Source organism: Fukomys damarensis, unplaced genomic scaffold (assembly GCF_012274545.1).
Source record: "Fukomys damarensis isolate Sample0158 unplaced genomic scaffold, DMR_v1.0_HiC HiC_scaffold_19, whole genome shotgun sequence".
Lineage (NCBI taxonomy): Eukaryota > Metazoa > Chordata > Mammalia > Rodentia > Bathyergidae > Fukomys > Fukomys damarensis.
Genome location: NW_022900931.1, coordinates 7,503,112 through 7,526,330, shown reverse-complemented (window position 1 = coordinate 7,526,330; position 23,219 = coordinate 7,503,112). Strand labels below are relative to the sequence as shown.

At 43.0% G+C, this 23,219-nt stretch overlaps 1 protein-coding gene and 1 pseudogene across 3 annotated transcripts; both read left to right on the top strand.

The window, feature by feature from the left end:
- Positions 1–43: 43 nt before the first annotated feature.
- On the top strand, positions 44–22,493 carry Adsl (adenylosuccinate lyase). Of its 3 annotated transcripts, XM_010612381.3 has the most exons (15): positions 162–246; positions 493–613; positions 1,359–1,451; positions 8,754–8,957; positions 11,268–11,312; positions 12,247–12,326; positions 14,839–15,010; positions 15,181–15,227; positions 15,972–16,062; positions 16,784–16,853; positions 16,995–17,142; positions 19,500–19,590; positions 20,141–20,230; positions 20,696–20,872; positions 22,364–22,493. In XM_010612381.3, exons 2-15 carry the CDS (start codon positions 539–541, stop codon positions 22,448–22,450), a joined length of 1,470 nt encoding a protein of 489 aa, XP_010610683.1. In that variant the 5' UTR covers positions 162–246; positions 493–538; the 3' UTR covers positions 22,451–22,493. The 3 variants fall into 3 exon arrangements, with proteins under 3 accessions (XP_033622101.1, XP_010610690.1, XP_010610683.1); XM_033766210.1 differs by lacking the exon at positions 493–613 and having other exon boundaries at positions 44–246; XM_010612388.3 differs by lacking the exons at positions 493–613; positions 1,359–1,451 and having other exon boundaries at positions 44–246; positions 22,364–22,492.
- Positions 2,600–4,338, top strand: LOC104855123 (annotated as a pseudogene).
- Positions 22,494–23,219: the final 726 nt, after the last annotated feature.

The window sequence follows — 23,219 nt, the reverse complement described above, 5'->3', positions numbered from 1 at the left end:
AGAAGTCCCGCCCCGGGTGGAAGAAGTCCCGCCCCAGGCTTCCGGTTCCGGTTCCGACGGTCCTGTCTGCTGTGGCGAGGTCTCCTATTAGGGATGGCTGCCGGAGACAGTAGTTGCTTGTTGGACACTTACTGTTCTCCGCTTGCCTCCCGCTATGCTAGCCCGGAGATGTGCTTCATGTTTAGCGACAGGAACAAGTTCCGGACGTGGCGGCAGCTCTGGCTGTGGCTGGCGGAGGCCGAACAGGTAACGAGCGCAGAGACAGGGGTGCGGACGCGTCCCAGCACGTGCCGGGAGGAGCACAGAGCCCGGGCTTGCGGCCTGGGCACAGCCCCAGGCTATTTTCGGCGGTTGTTAAGTGTCCTGAGGAGCTGTGGTCCCAAAAAGGCCTGGGCAGGATTCCCAGGCACCGCACCTGTTGCTCACATTTTTTTTTTTTAGTTCCAGAAGGCCTAAGACACGGAGTCGAGGAGAAATGCAATGTCGTTTCAGGCAACTCAGCTTGACCATTGCTGCAGACTTGCACGGCTAACCACAGATGCTGGGCTCAAGTGCCGTCCCACACATGGCAGGGAGGAAAACATCCTGGAGAACCGCGCGTGGTTTGCCCCAGGTCACACAGTGTAATAACGGGACTGGGTTTTGAATCTGGACTCCGCCTAGAGCTTGAGCCGAGCGCTTAGCCACTTCATCCACAGTGCCTGTGAAGTTAGGAAAAATGTAACCGGCACTGCAAAGTGGAACTTTAAAAGTTAGGTTTTATTCTCCCCCTCCCCTTACAACCACTTTTATAGTAAGATGGACAACAGGGTTTCGGTGCCGTCTGGAATTGCGTAAGCCACTTGGGGTTTAAGTGAGCCTTCTTTGTGAGCCAGGATAGAGCTCAAAGTTATTTATTTTTTTCTTTCTTTTTGGTACCGGGGATCGAACTCAGGACCTTGTTCTTGCAAGGTAGGCAGCGGGACCACTGAGCTAAAGTTCTGGTCCAAGTTCTTGAACCATTTGTCAACAAAAAACTTTGGATTAAGAATAAGACACTGGCGGTGTGTTTGATGAGGTCTGTTACAAACCGCTTAAAAATAAAAGCGCTTGTGCTATTTCGCGGCTCCCTAGAAAAGGTTTAGTTATCTGTGACTTAGAAAAAGGTAATTTTATTGTGGTAGAACATGGCCTGTACAACTGAAAGCATTCTCTGAGTTCATGGAGAAAGAATTATTCACAGCTAGCCCAGAGGGGATGGAAAGTCCTTCTGCCTCAGATCACCGTCTCATTTACAGGCGGGCAAGGGTCTTTTCCAGTAAGGAACAGAAAGGAGGGTGAACGTAGAGCTAATGCAGATCTTGCTTTGTCACTTCTAGCCTTCAGCTCATCCTCTCATAGAAAACATACCGTGCTCTTGGCCTCCTGGAGCTGGCATCTGCATATTCTGTTGCTGCTTTTGGACTGAACGGGTGGGTGTTGTTATGTGCTCAGCAGAAGGAAGTTTCGGAAAAGTTGCTTGTCTCTAAAAGAAAAAAACCTAACCTTTAAAGTTCCGTTTTGGAGTGCCCATTACACCACCACCAGAATCTGTGTTTTCTCAGCGTCACAGGCAGTTAATTAGGCTGAGTTTATACTTTGTCTTATATAAGGGCTGCAAATGCAGCTGCTCAGCCCAGCAGTTTTAGAAGTAGCTCCAGAGGAGCCTTCCCAGAGTTGAAGGAAACTGAAGGTGATCCAAAGAACGCTAGTGTTTCTTCTCAAATTTCACAGGAAGGTTGGGCCCGGGATTTAGCTCAGTGGTTTTGCCACCTGCCTTGCAAGTGCAAGGGCCCGAGTTCGATCCCAGTACCAAAAAAAGAATAACATCAAATTTCACAGGAAGGTGCCACCTCAAGCAAGGTGGCAGTGTGTTTGCAGATGACAAAGTAAATCTGGAAATTATCCAAATAGTGCCTGGGACCCTGATAACCTGCAACTTTTATACCAGATTCCCTGCCTGTGCTGGAAGCATCGAATCATAGGATGATTGCAGATGCTTATATAGCACCCTCTGTGACCCAGGCACTATTTGGGGGTGAGGATTGGACTCAGGTCCTTCCCACTGAACTATACCCCTAACCCTTCTTTAATTTGAGACAGGGATCTCATTAAGTTGCCGAGGCTGGGTTGGAAATTTCCATCCAGCTTCAGCCTCCCAGGGTGCTGGAATTATAGGCTTGAGCCATCATGCCTCACTGGGCATCTTTTTATTGAAATATTTTCTTACACTTCTTAGCTAGCTGGGAACCACACTGTTGTTGAAGTCATCTACGATGTTACTAGGGTCAGGCACTGTTTTTAATTTACATAGGAGTCAATATTCCCATACCTTAGGGGCTGGGAATTTAGCTCAGTGGTTCTGGCACCTGTATTGCAAGCACAAGGACCCAAGTTCAATCCCTGGTACCAAAAAAAAAAAAAACACATGCCTGAGGGATGTAATAAATTTTGTGTGTGTATGTGTGTTTCCTGTAAAAACAAATTTTAAAGAGACTATATTTGATGGCTCATTAATTCTTTTGGGGGGGGTGGGGGGGTTGAACTCAAGACCTTGCAGTTGTGAGACAGGCATCGTGCCACTGAGCTAAATCCCCAGCCTCGTTAATTCTTAAAACAGCCCATTGGGGTAAGTACTATTACTGTACATATTTCACAAATGAGAGAGTAGAGGCATAGAGAGATTGATTACTTTGACTCATGTAATAGGAGGAGTTAGTAGAAACAAACTGATTTGTTTCTTTGATGCTCCATTTTAGAGATGAGGATAATAGCACTCAGGAATACTTGGCCAGGATCACTGTGTGTTTTCAACCTGAAATTGTATGTGGAGTTGTCTACCTGGTCTACACATTGCCTGAAATGCAAACTGTTTTGGATTTGGATTACCTATTGATTATCTGTTAGATCAAACTTAGCCAGATAAATTATATTATGACTGAAGGCCGCGCTTGCTGTGTCCTGCTGTAAAAGAGGCCAAGCTTGCTGCATTTCAGCCACTGTGGCACAGTATGGCTCCTCACTCCCAACAATGGCAGCTCTGAGCCCTGGGCCAGCCATCAACAACATGCAGGGTAAACACAAAGCACTGAAGTTGAATTTTGCAAACCCACCTGTCAAATCTACAGGAAGGTTTACTCTGAATCCCAATACTACAGGAGGTCAAAACCCACGCATAGAATACAGTCAACAGCGTATGAAAAAGAACAAAAACAGCTTCTTATGGGTTTGGATGTTATAATATGGCATAGTGATTGCCCATGCATTGTTCGGTTTTCTGGTGCACTCTTCAGAGAGGGTGACTGTTGGATCTGTATGGAACTCATGTCTACCTCATTTGAGAAGTTTTACAAATATGTACACAGTGTATTAGGTGATGTTATTCCAGAAGAAATTTTAGGCAAAATCACTTTAGCAACTGTGAAAGCACTAAACTACTTAAAAGAAAACTTGAAAATTATTCACAAAGGTAGCAATATTCTTCTGGACAGAAGTAGAAATATTAAACTGTGTGACTTTGGCATCTGTGGACTCCATTGCCAAGACAAGAGATGCTGGATGTAGCTCCTACATGGCACTGGAAAGAATAGACCCTAGTGCATCTTGGCAAGGATATGATGTCCACTCTGATGTCTGGAGTTTGGGGATCACATTGTACGAATTGGCCACAGGCCAATTTCCTTATCCAAAGTGGAATAGTATATTTGATCCACCCAACACAAGTTGTGAAAGGAGATCCTCCACAGCTGAGTAATTCTGAGGAAAGGGAATTCTCCCCAAGTTTCATCAACTTTGTTAACTTGTGCCTTGTGAAGGATGAATCCAAAAGGCCAAAGTATAAAGAACTTCTGAAACATCCCCTTTATTTTGATGTATGAAGAACATGTTACGGTTGCACGCTATGTTTGTAAAATCCTGCACCAAATGCCAGCTACTCCCAGCTCTTCTATGTATGTGGATTGATACCACTACTAGATCAGACTCTAGAAAAAAACAGCTAAGAGGAAGCAAGACGTAAAGAATTTTAATCCAGTATCACAGTGTTTTTATTATTCGCCCACACACCGTGTTCATTTCCATCATGTCTGTCTACTCCTGTCACCTAGAACGTGCATCTCTGTAATACCTGATTGACCACTCAGTGTTAGTGCTGGCCAAAGACCACATCCTGCTCTTTGGTGATGAACATATTCATGTCATGTGGAAGTCAGTATGATCAAGTTGTTGACTGTGATTGGATCACATCTTAAATTCATTTCTAGGGCTGGGGATTTGGCTCAGTGGTTCTGCTGCCTGCCTTGTAAGCACAAGGGCCCGAGTTCAAACCCCAGTACCACCAAAGAAAAAAATTTTTTTTTTCACTTCTAGACTCAAAACCTAGAGACACACCTACTGGAATGGCATTTTGTTAGACTTCCAAATCCTGGAAGGATGCAGTGATGGATGTACTATGTCTGAACGTAGAGACTTGGACTTGAGTGAGAAAAGCTTGTACAGCCAGTGAGACATTCCCTTCTGGAGCTGGGAGACAAAGGAGGAATTTACTTTCTTCACCAAGTGCAACAGATTTACTGATTTGATACTCTGTTGCTTTACATTTACAGTCAATGTTTGGGAATCTATGTGCTCAGCCAGATTTCCTGTTTGAAATATCTGTTAAATGAGAATAAATTTATCTTTACGAAAAGTCATGTTGCATTCAAAGAGGTGAACATTAAAATATTGAGACAGGACAAAATGTGTTCTTTTCTCCTTTACCAGTCCTCCTACTCTTCATTGGAAGTCTCAGGAGTCTGCCACTTGTCAAGAAGGTGCTGATCCTAAGAATTTTTCATTCTCAGAATTTGGTGTGCTGCCAACTTGATGTTCTCTACCTGCTACAAACCACCAGGACTGAAAGAAGAAAAAAGTACAGAAGGAGAAGTTTACGGATGTTTCTAATTCTAGTATCTTATCCAGAACAACTTGTAGCAGCTATATATTTCCCCTTGGCCCCAAGCCTGATACTTCAGCCATCCTGACTCACTAACAGGGAGAAAGATTTCTTGTAGGCAGCAGAAGACCAAATCACAGTTGTTTGCTTCTTGCCATCACTGACTGGTCCAGTCCTTCAGTTTCTGAATCTTTTTTTTTTTTTCCCCCTTTCTCTGTGATCTATTACCACTATATGACTTTTACTTCAATATTTTGCCTTTTATTTTCTATAGCAAAAACCTTTACAATTGCCAGGGACGTTCCTTACCAAGGATTTTTAGCCCCAAATCTACCATAAGCTCAGGAAAGGGCCCAGCTGGTGTGGTAGGTGATGAAGAGGCATCATTTCTGGAGACACTATTGATCAGAGGAGGATCAGAAATGGTAGTCTTTTAGATTCACGCATCCCCTGCTAGATTCTTGCAGTTCACCATCATTTCTTGGAACTAGAATTCTGCCAAAAAGCAAAACAAAAGCCTACAACCCTTACAGGAAGCCATTTAAATCCATTATCTTTTGCTGTTTGCCTTTGCTTACCAATTAGCTAGATTCTCACTAGGTTTTGCACCATCCTCTGGGACACTGGGGCACCGGGAGTGGTTCAAAACAGCCATGGTCTGAGATGAAGGTGATACCATTACAGAGCCAAATCATAGCAGGTATTGCTGTGTCTCCTCCCAGAGTGACAGTCATAAATACTGCACAACAATAAAGGGAGAATGGTGCTGTTCAAAGTAACATCCCTGTAAATTACAGAATTAAAAAATGATTTATTTATTTGGTCCGCTTGCCTAATTTCCCCATTTTCTCTTCCACGGAATCCTATACCTTACACTCCCCAGTGTTGCAAAAGAAAGCATTGCTATATATCTTTTTCAGCCACACCAAGCCATCATCCTCCATTGCTCCCAGGGACTCAAGAGGAATTTGTTTCTCTGCTGCCAGCTTCCCTTCTGGCTCAGCATAGGGTCACTTTGCCATTATGCAAATGGAGATAAAAGCAATTTTGACTGTCTAGGAGCTAATATGACCATTCTGTTTGTGGGTGACCACATAAAAAGGCAACTTTAGTGTATTAATCATAGGTTATTATAAACTTAAGGTCAAGGAGTTTATTACAGTGTATCTTTATTAAAACAAAAAGGTATATAGTGTTCACAATCTGAAAATAGTGTAAGAACTATATACATGGTGAGCTCTGGTTATATATCTCTTGTACCATATAAAAATTATCAAAAAGCTAATGTGCAGGGATATTGCCTTATTTGTCTGTAAAAATGGAGCTCAGTAACATAACTGCTTCTTGGAGCTTTGGAATATTTCATCCTGTATTCTTGCTGGAATTCTTCCCCTATTTAAAATACATACATGGAATTGAAGTAATAGTCCATCCTTTTCCTGCAGGTCAGTGGTAATAAGTCTAGAATGTGATGATGACCAAAAAAAAAAAAAGTATATAATGACTTAAGTGATTGAGGGGAAGAATTCTGGGAATAAGAAAGTAGGAAATCCGGGGATTTAGCACAGTGTCACCGTGCCTGAAAGAAGCCTTGATATGTCATGTCTACTGACTATAAAGGTGACTCTGCTATATGTGAGTACTGAGCACTTCAAATGTGGCTAGGAAATTTTTTTTTCCTTATTTTGAAACAGAATCTCACCAGGCTTGCCTCGAACTTGTGATCCTCTTGCCTCAGTCTCCCAAATAATTGGGATTATAGACATGTAGTACATCTGGCTTGTAGCTACCATCTTGGACAATACAGATCCAGCTAATAAGATTTGAGTCATTTCACCGCTGTATGTGTTTGGCCCTTGAGTGCCAGGTAGATGCTGTTATTCTTTTCTTCTTCTTTCTTTTTTTTTTGGGGGGGGGTAACGGGGATTGAACTTGGGACCTTGTGCTTGCGAGGCAGGTGGCGGCACCACTGAGCTAATCCCTGGCCCTAGATGCTGTTATTCTAAGCTGCCTGTAGGCTACCAATTGGCTTTTTGTTTAGATGAATCCTGAAGCCACTGAGCTACATCCCCAGACCTTTTCTATTTATTTTTAGATAGGGTCTCACTAAGTGCCTCAGTTGCCCAGGCTGGGTTTGACTTTATAGTCCTCCTCCTTAGCCTCTCAAGTAGGTGGGGTATAGGGACACGCTGTCATGTTTAGTTTGCTTTTGAGGGTCAGGTTGAGATGGGTCTCACTATGCAATTCAGGCTGGCTTTTTTTTTTTTTTTTTTTTTGGCACTGGGGATCCAACTCAAGTCCCTGAGCTTGCAAGGCAGGCGGTGGAACCACTGAGCTAAATCCCGAGTCCTAGGCTGGCTTTGAACATGCAGTAATCCTCCTGCCTCAGCCTCCCAAGTGCTGGGATTACAGTTGTACGACACCATGCCCAGCTGGTTTGCCTTTTGAAAGCCTAATTTTTCAGAGCCCGGCATAGTGGCACATGCCTGCACTTGGGAGGCTAATGCAGGAGGATTGCTGAGTGTTTGACGCCGACCTGAACTACATATCAAGACCCTGTCTCAAAAATACAAAATCAAAAAAGCCTAATTCTAGTAAATAGATGCATATAAGATGTTGATAAATTGATTTTCTTATCGATGTCTCCTATAATTGCTTTCAACTGTAACAAATTTGTTGTACATAATTTATTGGCAAAACTCCTTACAGATTTTTTTTTTCTTTAGACAGAGTCTCACAATGTAACCCAGGCTGGCTTCAATCTGCTGTATAGCCCAGGCTGTCCTGAAACTCAGTCCTCTGAAATGGTGGATTTCCAGACATGCAAATTCTGAATTTTGGCTTCTCTAAGTGAAGCAGTCCATCTAGGTCAAATGTAAAAGTGCTGTACTTTATGCCCTTAATATGGCAGTCCCTAAGGATTAAGCAGTTAATAATAACAGTTCTCAGGCCAGGGATTTATTTAGCTCAGTGGTACCACTGCCTGCCTTGGAAGTGCAAGGTCCCAAGTTCAATCCCTGGTACCAAAAAAAACAAAAACAAAAAAATAATAACAATTATCAAGCTGGTGATGGTACACACATGTATTCCTAACATACCAGAGTCTAAGGCAGGAAGATCACCTGAACCTAGGAGTAAGACCAGCCTGGACAACATAAAGAGAACCTGTCTCAAAACAAGTGAAGCTCTCCTTTGATGGATTATACATTCCAGGGGAGAAGGGCGGGCGAAAAATATGTTAAAATGTCATTTGGTGATAGGTACACTCGATAAAACTAGGCTAAAGGATTAGAGTGACACAGAAAAGTGTTTCACAGTGACATCAGGGAAGATCTCTCTGAGTAGTGATAGCTGAGTGCAGAACCTAGAACAAGAGAGGCAGTGAACTCAGGAAAAGTACAGGGATAGAAGGAATAGCTGATAGCAAGATTGCTTTATTTGGGTTTACTTAGAATGTAATGTATCGGGATTCGTTGATAAAGTTTTTTCCACAGCACACCTCACATACTCTGTACTTTTATTTTGGTTTTGTTTGTTTGTTTGTTTGTTTGTGTGTGTGGGTTTTTTTTGGTGGTTTTTTTTTTGTTTGGTTTGGTTTTTTGGTACCAGGGATCAAACTCGGGTCCTTGCACTTGCGAGGCAGGCAGCAGAACCACTGAGCTACTTTTATTTTGGTGCTCCAGATTTTAATTGTAAGAACTGGGTAGTAAGGCATCAATGGTAATATTTTTTTCAATGTCCCTTTAAATCAAATAATTGTAACACCGGGGTTGTTTGGTTTTATTTTTTTCCTATTCTGCAGGCATTGGGTTTGCCTATCACAGACGAACAAATCCAAGAGATGAAATCCAACCTGGACAACATAGACTTCAAGGTGGCTGCTGAAGAAGAGAAAAAATTACGACATGATGTGATGGCTCACGTGCACACGTTTGGCCACTGCTGTCCAAAGGCTGCAGGCATCATCCATCTTGGTGCCACCTCCTGCTATGTTGGAGACAATACAGTAGGACCCTCTGTGTTCATACTGAGGACTCAATCTTTATAATGCATTTTATTTTTATTTTCCAGCCAGGTGTGATGGTGCACATGTATAATTCCAGAACTCTGGGAGGCTGAGTCAGAAGGATTTCAGGTTCAAACGCTCCTGGACAACTTAGTGAGACCCTGTCCCATGATAAAAAATAAGAAGGGGCTGAGGATTTAGCTCAGTGTGAAACCCTGTTACTACAAAAAAGAAAAAAAAAACCCAAAGTTTTCTTTCCAAAGGCCATGAAAACTTTGCTGTGGCTTCTGGAAAGAAGGAAGGATTACATTAAAATTGTCAAGCAAAACCTTTGATTAACAAAATTGTCTTACAGTCATTTCAAAAGTAGCAGCAAACATTTCCTTGAGAGTTTACTAGGTGCCAGACACCTATACATATTACTTCATTTATTCTTCTCAAGTGCCATAAGAGATAGATGATGTTATTTCCATTGTTAAACAAGTTTTTTTTTTTTTAATTGCAGGGAGCTTACCGATTTTAAATGCACAGTAAATTTTAGTAGGTGACTAGTTGTTCAGCCTTTACCATGCTTCAGATTTAGTCTACATCCTCCCAAGGAGTTCTCATGACTGCATTCAGTCCCAGACAAACACTGATCTGCTCTCCATCGCTAGTTTTGTCCACTATAGAGAGTAGGATCAGAATATTTAGAGTCTTTTGAGCCTGGCTTTATTATCCTCATTTTACAGATGAGAACACTTAGGTTGAAGAACCATCCCACATTTACACAGCTAGAGAGGATACAGGCCCAGGCAGATGAGTCCCGTGCTTGTGCTCTTAAGCAAAGTGTGCCTGGGGATCAGAAGCCCAATTCCAAGTAAAGTTCAAATTCAGGGAGAAGCTGGTGACATAAGTTGCCTCTAGCTCTCCTCCATTCCATGCTGGGGATAGAACACAGGGCCTCAGACATTCCAAGCAAGTGCTATAACTGAGCCATGCCAATCCAGCCTGGGCTACCCTGGAACTCAAGATGTCCCTGCCTTGGCCTCCTGAATAATAGAATTACAGCTGTGTGCCAACATATTCAGCCTACTTTTTTAGTGATAACATAATTAAAGGCATCTATGTATAATTAGGTGGTAGAGCAGTCTTCTTGGAAAAAATTCTCAAAAGTACCTATTGTGTAGTTTCAGCAGTTACTGTCATACACAAACATATTAGAGTTTGTGAAATACATCTTTTACCTCCTTCAGTGACTGCTTCAGAGCTCAACATGTCCTAGCATTCTCTGGGGCTGACACAGGAGGGTTATAAGTTGAAACCTGGCCTGGACAACTTAGTGAGACTCTGTCTCAAAATAAAGGGCTAAAAGATGGGTGTGGTATGAGTTCAAGGCCAGCCTGAACAACATAGCAAGACCCTGTCTCTAAAAAATATGAAAAAATGGAAATAAAGTGTTTGTAAAAGGAGAGGGGGTGAAGAGAGGACAGGCACAAGGGGAAAAACTGAGAACCAAGACCTGTCATGTAAAAGTACAAGATCCCAATAATGAATGTAACTGTACTGTATTCCTAAAATGTACCAATAAACTCAATGAGGGAAAAAAAAAAGACCCTGTCTCAAAACAAAAAAGGTGGGGGGCCTGATGATATGGCAAAGTATGAGGTAAAATCCTTAATACTGGGGAAAAAAAAGGAAAGAAAGAAAAGCAGCCTTAAATTTCTTAAACTTTGATGTTTTAGATCATGCCTTGTTAGCAATTACATATTAGCAAAAAGGAAAATAACAGAATGGTCCTATTTGGAAGTTTCTCAGAAACTCAGACACTCCTGTCTAGGAAGATACAACAAACCTTGTGGACTTGTTCAATATTTAATCATTATAGATAGCACATACATTGGGTTTTTTTAGTATAAAGGTTATGTTTGTAAACAGGTGTGGCAGAGCACACCTGTTAGCACTGTGGCAGGCTGAGGCAGAAAAATTGCAAGTTCAAGTCCAGCCTGGGCAATTTTAACAACTTTAAAGACCCTGTCTCAAAATAAAAAGTTTTTTCAAAAAGGGCTGCTCAGTGCAGAGATCTTAGGTTTGATTCCCAACATCAAAAATGAATGAGTGAATGTTATGTTCCTGATGGATTCGTCCAAGAGTACTGCTCTGCTTTTGACTCAGTAATCAAAAAATAACAGCCTGTGATAGCACCTTCTGGCATACACCGTGGGTTGGTAAAGATGAGGTAGGCTATGAGCTGAGAAGCCTAGCTGTGAGGCCCAAAGGTTGGTATGTAATCAAACTGACAAAGCTGTCTAATTGCACTTTCCTTTGCAGGACTTGATTATTCTTAGAAATGCATTTGACCTGCTTTTGCCAAAGGTAAGAAATTGGCAGAAGTTTTCTTTGCATCTCTAGATTCCCTGTAATAGGAGATGGGCTTCAATTATAAGTAATCAGGGCCGGGGATTTAGCTCAGTGGTTCCACTGCCTGCCTTGCAAGTGCAAGGACCTGAGTTCAATCCCTACCACCACCAAAAAAAAAAAAAAAATTTCCCTTTTAAAAAAAAAAAAAAAAAAAAAAAAAAAAAAAAAAAAAAAAAAAAAAAAAAAAAAAAAAAAAAAAAAAAAAAAAAAAAAAAAAAAAAAAAAAAAAAAAAGCTACAAAATTATAAGTAATCAGCACAGTGGCACTCTAGATATATCATTTTCTCAAGTGACCCTGTATCTGTAGAGCTAATTGTCTCTTCCTGGGTTAAACCTCTGTAAATGAATACTTTTTAAAGCATAGGGTTTTAAATAAAGTACAACCAGAGGCTTATTGTTAATGTAGATCATGATTTTGTGGGGGTTGAGGAGATGGGAAAAAAAATTGAAGGTAAAAAAAAATGGAAATACAGCTTTTGCAAATGGCACAGGGATCAGTTGGAAAGAACAGAGAGATAGGATTGATGGGGGAAAGAAAAATAATTAAGATGTGTTATATACATGCACCAACTCCCACAATAAATATAATCACTATGTACTGCAAACATACTAATGAAAAAATAAATTTCTAAAAAATGGATTATGATTTTGTTCTGTTTCTCTGAAGTAGTCTTAAAATAATTTGTGACCTGAGTCAAGTCAGTTTTCAGATGTTGGTGGTTGTAAACCCTGATCAGGGCAGTGCAGGATACAAAGATGAGAAGATAGGGATACCATCTCCCATGAGCTGGAGGTCTACCTTGTGTAAACTATCTAAAAGGTTAGTTCCTGATTATGGAATGCACTCACCTGACCTCACTCTCTCTCCACTCCACGGTCTGTCCTGTAGCTTGCTAGAGTGGTCTCTCGGCTTGCTGACTTTGCTAAGAAGCACGCCAACCTACCTACCTTAGGTTTCACACATTACCAGTAAGTAACACGACGATGTCTTGGGAAATAGACCAACTTACATGCTTGTGGCTTTTAGTTAAGGGGGTGAATCTCAAGGCATAACTCATGTAGATAACTTGGGGTGCTAATGAGAAATGATCTTGATAATTTATCTTAGAAACTATATAGGAGAAAGTAAATCTAACAGTTCATTTGGAAAAAAATCAAGATCCTTAGCATTTTCATATTCTTTAACTTAGTGATTCTCTTCTTGAGAATCTGGCCTTAAAATTATGGGAAAAGCCTCATGCATAAGATCTTTGTTACAATAGTGTTTTTACTGTAAGCATTGGAATGACAGGCAAGAATATAATGTATGGTATATCCACAAGTTGGAATAATACAGAGCCATTACAAAGGTGCTTGTAAAACTTTTTTTTTTTTTTTTTTTTTTTTGAGACAAGATCTTACTATATATCTCAAACTGGTCTTGAACTTACCACATATCGCAGGCTGGCTTCCAGCTCCCAGTAATATTCCTGTCTCAGCCTTGGTGCTGGGATTGCAGGTGAGTACCACCATGCCCAGGGACAATAAATATTGATTATTCTGATTTATGATATAATAGGGAATTTAGGGTTTTTTTCTACTTTTTGTATTTTTGTTTTTTAAAATATACATATTTTCAGTTACTGAATAAAACCCTTTAAAAACTAAAAATACCATCTTTGGAATGCTAGTGACAGATATTGAATAGCAATGTCCTGCATCTATCTCACTTGTCTTTCAGTGTTGGGGATTAAACCCAGGGCCTTAAGCATGCTAGACAAGCACTGTTCCACTAGGCTACCTGTCCAGTGTTGCCTTATGTTTTGATGAGATACATTACAGCAATAAGAATGTCACCACAACCTTGATAAAAGCCTTTGGAACTTAATCTTCTTAAAGTTCAGGCTGGCTTTTTAATTTTTTTTCCAGTTCTGGAAATGGAACCTAGGGTCTCACACATGCTGCTGAACTATGCCCCAGACTAGGCCCAATATTTATGCTAACTTGTGAAAAGATAGTTCATGTGAACAATGTGTGGCTTGACTTGAGGTAGCTGCTGTTTTCCCTGCTGGCTTCCCTGCACTCCTAGCACCATCTTCTTCCTTTTGTCTGAGGGAGGGTGCTCAGAAAATCCAGAGGCAGTCCAGGGTTTTTCTGTGTGTGGCAAATGAGAGGGACTGGCTACGCTCCCATTCATTTAAAACACAAAACAGGTGTGGCCTATGCCTGTTCTCCCAAGACTGAGGAGGCTGAGACAGGAGAATCACTGGGAGCTGGAGGGCAACTTGAGCTATGTGGTAAGTTCAAAGCCAGCCTGAGCTAGATAGTGAGACCCTGTCTCAAAAAAAAAAAAAAAAGTTTTGCTGTGATATAATTCATGTACAACGAAATCTACCCTTTTAAAGTATTCACCCACAAAGCATGTGTCGTAACTTCACCTGTTTTCATGGCTGAGTAATAGTCCATTGTGTGGATATACCATATAGTATTTTGCTTACCTATTCATCAGTTGGTGGACATTTGTGTTTCTAGTTTGTGGGCATTATGAATAATACTGCTTTGAACTAGTACATAAAATTTATTTATTTGCTTATAATGGTAATCTGTTAGGACGTAAGAATAAAAAATACCATGAGTTTAATTAGGGGATATACTATAGCTTGTGATGTGCCGTAATGTTTACCAGCTGTCTGTATCATGAGTCTAAAAGAAAGTTCAACCTGGAGTGGGCTACACTGTCTGTTAGAACTTGGACATTGTTATAGTTTACTCATTACTGTTTTATGTCCAGAAATAGACCTCATTGTTTCGATTAGAGTTCAGAAGCAGAGCTCCTAGCATCCTTAGGTTATGTGTACTTCAGCCTGAGTGATCCCTTCCAAAGGCCAACCTTAATTGCCAATACAGGGTAACTTTGGCCAGTGTCCTCCTCTTCATTTTTAGCACCTAAAGTGTCAGCAATTATTTTGTTTACTTATTCCCACTGCAGTGTATGCTTCACTGCACAGCGAGCTTTCTGTTTTGTCTGTTTGGTTCTCTGTTGTGTTTCCAATACCAAAAACACATTACACACTTGGCAAATATTTGTTACATGACTCTCTGATGTGTTTCTTGCCAGTGTCAGGGGATATGGTCATGAACCAGGAGACACTGTCCCTGCCCTTATATTAAAATTTCTCTTCATGAAGAAAGAACTATTTTGGTAGCCCTTGTATTTTTTAATTTTAGAGCGTTTATAAATGACATTGGGTCTCTTTAATATTTACTCAAGCCTTTTAAGGTTTGGTTTTGTCTTTTATTCCCCTTCAAGGGAAATTCTGTCTATTAGAAGAAGGAATGAAGCCTTCCTGGAGTCGAGCATTGGCTTGACACTTTTGTGTGTTCTTTTCTTTTTTTGGTACCAGGGATCGAACTCAGGTCCTTGTGCTTCCAAAGCAGGCAACAGAACCACAGAGCTAAAGCTCCGACCCCACTTGTGTGTTTTTCTTTGGGTTGTTTGCAGGCCTGCTCAGCTGACCACAGTTGGGAAACGTTGCTGTCTTTGGATTCAAGACCTTTGCATGGATCTCCAAAACTTGACACGCATCCGAGATGACCTGCGCTTCCGGGGAGTGAAAGGCACCACTGGCACCCAAGCCAGCTTCCTGCAGCTCTTTGAGGGCGATCACAATAAGGTGTGTGGGGGCGGTGTGCACAAACTCAGTGGTGGCAGCCCAAGAAAAGAGGCTCCAGGTGACGGGACCAGAAGAGAGTTGGAGAGCTGCGGCCTGGTTGGGACAAGTGTTGAGATAACTCTTATACCAGCCACCTAGGTTTCTGTAGGGATGTATCTTTTCTCCCCCAGGTAGAGCAGCTGGACAAGATGGTGACAGAAAAGGCAGGATTTAAGAGGTAGGTACATGGGAAGAGTGTTGGCTTCCTGGTTAAGTTGATGACGGGCCTGTGTTTAGTGTGACTCTAGATTTTTTTTTTTAATTTTTTTTCCTTTGTTCTTCTACTGATTTCCTTCTATCTCTAGCCTGGGTATTATTTTCTTACAGTCTAGAATCTAATTTTTTTGGTTGGTCAGTTTTTGAGAGACTGAATATTGCTATGTAGTCCAGGATGGCCTTAAACCTACAATCCTCCTGCCTCAGCATCCTGAGTGCCAGGATTACAGGTGCACTCCACCATGCACAACTAGGTTCTCTGTTGGTTTTTTCATTTTGGTGGTTTTGGTTTTTTTTGTTGTTGTTTTTTTGCATTGCTGAGGCTTGCACCCAGACCTTGCACATGCTGGGCAAGTGCTTTACCACTGAGCTGCCCTCATCCCTGGGTTCTGTTTTCTTATAATGTATTAGAAGAAGGAAGCTGTTTACTTCTGCTGTCTTTAGAATTGCCTTAACCATGTTGCTGTTCAGTGGGTTAGTCTAAATGTGACCATTTCCTCTGAGGTCTATCAGTCTCTAGCATGGCTTCTGTTGGGCTTTGACGTCGAGCTGTGGCAGGACATGGTCACACAACACCATCTTTCCTCCTCTGTCAGAAAAGCTTCCTGAGAAATAGAAGGATAGAACAGCAGCTTGTTCTGGGAAAGACTGAGCGTTGACAGCTGCATTTTGACATTTTAACATTTCTCTTTTCTGTTATTTGCAGGGCTTTCATCATCACAGGACAGACATACACAAGAAAAGTGGACATCGAGGTGCTGTCTGTGCTGGCGAGCTTGGGGGCATCTGTGCATAAGGTGAGGGTGGCAGTTGTAGGAGCGAGAAGTGGGAGCATGGGGCACCACAGCAGACTGTCCCGGTCCTGTCTTCCAGTCCTACTCCACTTCTGACAGTTTGGGGTCTGTAAGTGGAGTCTTTTAAGTTGAGGCATGTTAAAGGGGCAGACTAGTTCCAGCATTTTCTTTAAAGTTACTCTTAGGAGCCAGGGATTTAGCTCAGTGGTGCTGAACCTGCCTCTCAAGCACAAGGTCCTGAGTCCAATCCCTGGTACTGAAATAAATAAATAAAAATGAAGTTACTCTAAGAGCCCGTTGTGGCACACACCTATAATCCCGGCACTCAGGAGGCTGAGACGGGAAGATCACCCTGAGTCTAAGACCTAGTAAACTCAAGACTAGCTACATAATGAGAACTACATAATGAGACTCTGTCTCAAAAAACAAAGTTACTATAAGAATCCAAATGCCCACCCTTTGAGGGGTGCAGTTAATCTTGCCATTGTCATACCTTCATGTCTTAAGCCGTGCTGCTCAGAAGTGTGTCCATGCTCCAGTATCTGTCCCCTCGGCTCTTGAGGAGCAGAGGGAGTCCTGGGTGGGATGCTTCCAGGAGATTTTGGGCAGGACAGGCTAGTGCTCAGCTCAGAGACAGCTAAATGGTAGCACACATGAGGGTCTCCTCTCCACCACCCTTGGCCAAGAGCAAGTGGCCTGATGCCTATTTCCCCACTTCCCCTAGATTTGCACTGATATCCGCCTTCTGGCAAACCTCAAGGAGATGGAGGAGCCCTTTGAAAAACAGCAGATTGGTGAGTAGCTGGAGACCCAAAAGCACCCTGGCACTGCTGGAACGACATGCAGACTCGTGTTAAGAGCTCGCCCAGCACCTTGCACACCTGCTGTCCCCTGAAGTCTTTCTGCCTTTACCTCTCGTCTCCTCACATGGGCAGGTTCCAGTGCGATGCCATACAAGCGGAACCCCATGCGCTCAGAACGATGCTGCAGCCTTGCCCGTCACCTCATGGGCCTCGTCATGGACCCACTGCACACAGCATCTGTGCAGTGGTTTGAACGCACTCTGGATGACAGTGCCAACCGGTTAGTGACTCAGGGACGTCACGTGAAGAGTGCTAGGGAACCAGAGGAGGTACCTGGAAGTAGAAGGGCATGTTGGATCATCTGTGTTGTATGTCCCCAAAGCGCCCAGAGTCTAGCAGGGAGGCAAGAACAAGGAACAAAAGCTGAAGGTGTAGCTCAGCGTAAAGTGCTTACCTAGGGGTTCAAATCCCAGCACTGCAAAGATACAAAACAACAACAGAGAAGACAGTGTGTGCTGAGCTTGGTGCCATGTGCCGTGGCCCCAGCCACTCATGAGACTGAGGCAGGAGAATTGCTTACGGTCAACTTAGGTAACAGGAGAGCATATCTCACAGAAGAAAGAACAACAGTGTGGTGGTGTTAGATTGTATTCTGTGCATCTCTGGGAGCAAAGAACAGTTTTAAATGAATCGGGGAACATTTCAGCCACTTAAAGATGAGAAAGAATGAACAGCTAAGGAGTACCTGACAGCTGGACATACTGAGGAATGAAGTTGAAATGTGGCAGGAGGGAAGGCAGGACTTCATCACAGATGGTATCCAGCTTGTGGAGGGCCTCCCAGGCCTGGGATTCTGCTCTAAAGGCAGGTAGACAGCAACTGGTGTCCTGGCACAGTGCTATCGTGGTGAGTCTCGGGATAGGTCAGAGGAAATTGTCACTACCTGTAACACACGAGCATGTGTATAGTTTTCTACTTTGTCTGTACTTGTCTGCAGCAAATTCATATTGCTCTAGTTTGCTTGCATTGTACTAGGATTTTTTTTGGTACCAGGGATTGAACTTGGAGTCTTATGCTTGCAAGGCAGCCGGCAGCACCACTGAGCTAAATCCCCAGCCCTGTACTAGGATTTCTTGAGTGGAAAAGGATGTGGTCTCATCATTTTCCACCTCATTCAAAAGTAAGCCACTGAATTCAGTCATCCCTTGGTGTTCAAGGGGGACCCTCCACACACACAAAAACCAAAATCTGGTGCTTTGCCCCTTAGGTGACATGGTGTAATAGTTCCACTTAGCATACATCTATAACTCTTCCCATACACTTTTTTTAGGGGGTGGGGAGACGGGCATACCATGTAGTTCATGGTAGCCTTGCACTTATTGTGTAGTCCACTGTGTGGTCTAGGGTGGCCTTGAACTTGCAGCGATCCTCCTGCCTTAGCCTCCTGAGTGCTGGGGTCACGGGTGTGCGCCACCATGACCAGCCCTCCCATATATTTAAAATTAGGTCTCAGTTATTTGCAATACCTAATATAATGTGAGTGCAATATACTGTAAATAATTGTGATACTGTATTTAGGGGACAAGAACACAATAAGTATGTTCACTGCTGATACAAAATTTTTTTTCAAATATTTTACATCCACAGTTGGTTGAATCCATGGAATCCCAGTATCTGAGGGCCACCTGTGTTTTAGGAAGGTGTGGCATAATGTGATTTGCCTGGTAAATCTTCCTGGCAACTGGCAGTAATGACATACACCTATGTTCCCAGCTACACAGGTTGCTAGCTGGACAACTTAGCAATACCTTATCTCAAAAAAGTAAAAAAACGGGGGATTTAGCTCAATGTTTCTCCTGCCTGCCTCACAAGCGCAAGGTCCCAAGTTCGATCCTTGGTACCAAAAAAAGGAAAAGTTTTAAAAAAGGTGGCTGGGGCAAAATAATTAATTAGTTATAAAGGACTGAGGGCTGGTGATTTAGCTCAGTAGTGGCACTGCTCCTGCCTTGCAAGCACAAGGTCCTGAGTTCAATCGCCGTACTGCAAAAAGAAGGGGAAAAAAAAGGGTTAAGTGTCTCAGTAGTAAAGCACTTGGTTAGCGTGCTCCAGGTCCTGGGTTCCATTACCAGTACTGCAAAAAACCAAAAACTTAACCTGGCAACAGTTTGGAGAATCAGTCCTCAGGAGTCGGGGATAGGTCAGAAAAGTCAGGAGGGTCCTTTCAAAGTCAGACCCTGCAAATGGAAAGAAAGGATGTGGGCTGTCGATGGCAGACCAGCCAGTGTCAGAACTCAGTGATGAGTGCTGGTGCCACATACTGAGACTGGAGCCATACAGAGAGAGCGGTTGTGTGATGGGGAGCAAGAGAGGGCCGGAGTTCAGTGAGAGTCTGAGGTATCTGTAGGTCAGCTGAGGGGAGCTCTTGGGCCTAAGATCGGCACTGGGCAGGTGGTCTGGACTATAGGTGCTAAAAGATTTGAGGCTTGTGAAGACGTTGGGGTGGGTGAAGTAGTGTGAAAGTGAAGGGTGTTAGAATACCTGTGGCAGAAGTCAGTAGGGCAGCTTCTTTAGCCACACCCTACAGGTCTCTGAAATCATTTGTTTAAAGGGCTAATCAGATGGCTGTTTGTTTTGTAGACGTATCTGCTTGGCCGAGGCATTTCTCACTGCAGATACCATACTGAATACGCTACAGAACATTTCTGAAGGATTGGTGGTATACCCCAAAGTAAGACCTTGATTTGAAGTAAAGCACCGGGAGGAGTTCAGCCATGGGGAGGGGTGTGTGCTGCATGATTCTGTATTCTGGTCCAAGGGAGTTCTTCCACCTGGAGCTCACCCAGAAGCCCATGACCTAAGCCCAGGGAACAGGTGACTCATAGATATGGCTGTGGAACAAGAGAAAACAGTACTTTGGGTGGCCTTATCCTATCTGCCAGCCTGAAACTAGCAGGCAGGTGCATTTCCATCTTAACACGCAGCTCTTGGAGCTTGGTCCCAAAGTCTAACACATTTTAGGAGCTCAGGCTTTAGGAATTCCTTTGAAGCAGCTTCTGAAAGTTTCCTTAAACCAACGTTCCTCTTTTTAAAATCAAAATAAATCTCTGGGTTTGTAAAGAAACTGAAAAATACAGCATAAAATAAAACAACTCATTACCCTCTCTCTAGCTCCGTAGGTAATGGTAGCTGCTGTCCCATTTAGCATGACACAGTTGGTATCCTATGTGTGTGACTGCATAACCTTGAGACTTCTGTCTTGGCCCTCTTTTGTCTTCTAGGTCATTGAAAGGCGCATTCGCCAGGAGCTGCCTTTCATGGCCACAGAGAACATCATCGTCGCCATGGTCAAAGCGGGGGGTAGCCGCCAGGTGCGTAGCCACTGGTGCTCTTGGGTAAACTGAGAGCACGACCCCCCCATACACACACGCGCCCTAGGGAGAACGGAAAAGGGAGGTGTTTCATTACCTTTGGTCACGATATTGCCGCAGCGCGGTGACTGAATTCTGCCATCTCTGGAAGGGTTGTGTTGAACTCGAGTTTATTAAAAATGAAACACAATCACTTCTGAAAAGGGTCCACTCTTAGTCAAGGAATTAATTTGGAAATCCCATGGGAGGTGAGCAAGAAGCAAGAGCAAATGGTGCGTGAGGCTCTTGAAAAGAGTAGGGTCCACCTCAGGTTCCACTACAGTCTGGTGAGAGTTGAGGTCCTGGTGGATTCAGACAGAGGGGACCCTCTTCAGCCCGGAGGCTTCACGGTGTGTCATCTATTGTCTCCCAGCAGAGTTCAGTGTCCTGTTGGCAGTGAACTAATTCTGCCTCACTCTATCCCAGGACTGTCACGAGAAAATTAGAGTGCTTTCCCAGCAGGCAGCCGCTGTGGTTAAGCAGGAAGGGGGCGACAATGACCTCATAGAGCGAATTCAGGCTGATGCCTACTTCAGTCCCATTCATTCCCAGCTGGAGCACTTGTTGGATCCTTCTTCCTTCACAGGCCGGGCGTTCCAGCAGGTGAGCAGCACTTGATGCTTCTGGGAAGTCTCCCTGGGGCCCTCTTCTACCCTGCTGGGTTGCAGAACTGGGATAAGATCCTTGATATCTCTTTTATGAGAAGTATTAAATGGGGCTGGTTAGAAATCAGAGTAGGTTGCTGGCTTAAAATGTAAAGGTTTGGCTGTTTCAAGTTGCCGCAAGTATTTCCCCTCTGAATTTCTCAGAACTTTCTTTATCTCACAGTGGTATTGTGAGGATTGAAGTGTCTAGCATACTACTTAGTACATGGTAGTTCTCAGTAAGACTTGGAATTTTCTTTTACCCTTTTGAAAAAAACTAGAAGATTTTTGTTTGTTTGTTTTTGTTTTTTGTTTTTTTGAGACAGGGTCTCACTGTGTAGTTGAGATTTACCTAGAACTCACTATGTAGTCCAGGCTGGTCTCGAACTCACAGCGATCCTCCTGCCTTAGCTTCCCAAGTGCTGGGATTTCAGGCATGCACCACCACGCCCGGCCAGAATTTTTACAATTTTACTAAGTACATAATGTATTCAGTATATGTTCAAGTACTGTATTTAATTCTAAGGATTTAAAGATGCATAGACAAATCTAGGAGACTAAGGCAAGAGAATCACAAGTTCCAGTCCAGTCTGAGCCACTTAGCAGCTTATCAAGACCCTGGTGTAAAAATTGTAAAAAGGGCTGGGAGGGGCCTGGGATTTAGCTCAGTGTTTCCACCACCTGCCTTATAAGCACAAGGACCTGAGTTTGATCCCTGGTACAAAAAAGAATAAAATTGGTTGTCAGACTCTCTTGTTAAGGCCAGGGATTTTGCTTAGTGGTACTTCCGCCTGCCTGGAAAGCGCAAGGACCTGAGTTCCATCCCTGGTACAAAAAATTAAAAAATAAATAAATAGGTTGTCAGACTCTCTCTTTAGGGGATTTAGCTCAGTGGTGCCGTGCCTGCCTTCTAAGCACAGGGTCCTGAGTTTAATCCCTGGTACCAGAAAAGGGGGTGGGTGGTGAATGGGGATGTAGCTCAGTGCAGAGGCCCAGGATTAAATCCCTAGTACTGCCACAAACGGTGTGGGGTGGGCAAGGAGCTGCCATTAACCAAGCAGTGGTTGAGGAGGGCTTGAGCCAAGGCAGTGGTCATAGACACAGTTAAGGGGAGAGAGGGAGAGAAGGGTGATCACTTGGTGGATGAATGATGTGGTGGGGAGGAGGAGAGGTGATGTCTTGGTGACTGACTAGAAATGGAACCAACCAAGAGCACAGGCTGGCCTGCGGGGTGAGTAGGGCCAGCCAGAGATTTCTGACAGGCAGTTAAGGAAAATAGATGCTCAATGGTGGAGTAAAAGTTTATCAAGTAGGTATTGGTGACGATGAAAAGAATCACACCTGCCTGGCAAGTGCAAGGTCCTGAGTTTGATCCCCAGGTCTGGCAGGAAAAAAAAAGACAGCACCTTGACATCTTCCTTTGTCTTCCATTTGCCTTCCTCTTTGACAGGTACAGAGATTCCTGGAAGAGGAGGTTTATCCCCTGTTGAAACCATATGCAAGTGTGATGGAAGTGAAAGTAGAATTAACTCTGTAGAGTTGGGAGATTAATAAATGAAGAGTCATTGATGGCTTATTAATTTTATTGCTGGGTCATGAAAATCATTTGCCTATACGCCTCGTTTACCTCAAGAATTGCTGCTGTAAATTAAAACAGCACTTTTCCCTCTGTGTTTTAGCATTTCTTAGGCTTAATGGTGCAGAAACAACGTGCATTGCAGTTGACATTTTTTATAGCAACACAGACTTGATAGTTGTAGCTGACAGTTCCTTTCTGTTCCTCCAATGCAAATTTTCCTCCTCCCTCAAGTCTAAAGATGTGGGGGTATATTGCAAACCCGTCAAAAATCATAGATTAGCCCTGTCTACCCAAAATACACTCAGAACCCTTGCTTAGCCTACCATTGAGCAAAGTCACCTCACACAAAGCCTCTACAACAAAGTGTTGATTTCTTAAATACTGCACTACAAGTGCAGAAGAATGGTTGTTGGTTATACTCTCCCTATCATGGAATAGAGAAGTTAGCAGTTGGTAAATTGAATTTCCATCCTAAGTCAGGACATTGTATAGTTCTTTCACATGTTCACTTGTTTGTGCAGTAGCAAAAAATTCCTGGTCCTCTCATGAAGGTGAATTTGATCTGAGTCTAGCAAAATAACCCTGATTTGGTGATTTAATACAGTCAGATAACTATCTTTAGTCATATTTGGTTAGGGTTAGGGTTAACCCTAACCCTAAGTAATGAAATTTGAAGCACCCTTCCCTCAAAAAATAAAACATGATTATCAGACCTAGCTCAGGCTGT

Coding starts and splice junctions, on each gene's coding strand:
- Adsl (XM_033766210.1), top strand. CDS start 94: ATGGCTGCCGGAGACAGTAGTTGCTTGTTGGACACTTACTGTTCTCCG. Junction 1,452..8,753: donor GCTGCTTTTGGACTGAACGG/GTGGGTGTTGTT, acceptor CCTATTCTGCAG/GCATTGGGTTTGCCTATCAC. Junction 16,854..16,994: donor CTTTGAAAAACAGCAGATTG/GTGAGTAGCTGG, acceptor TCACATGGGCAG/GTTCCAGTGCGATGCCATAC.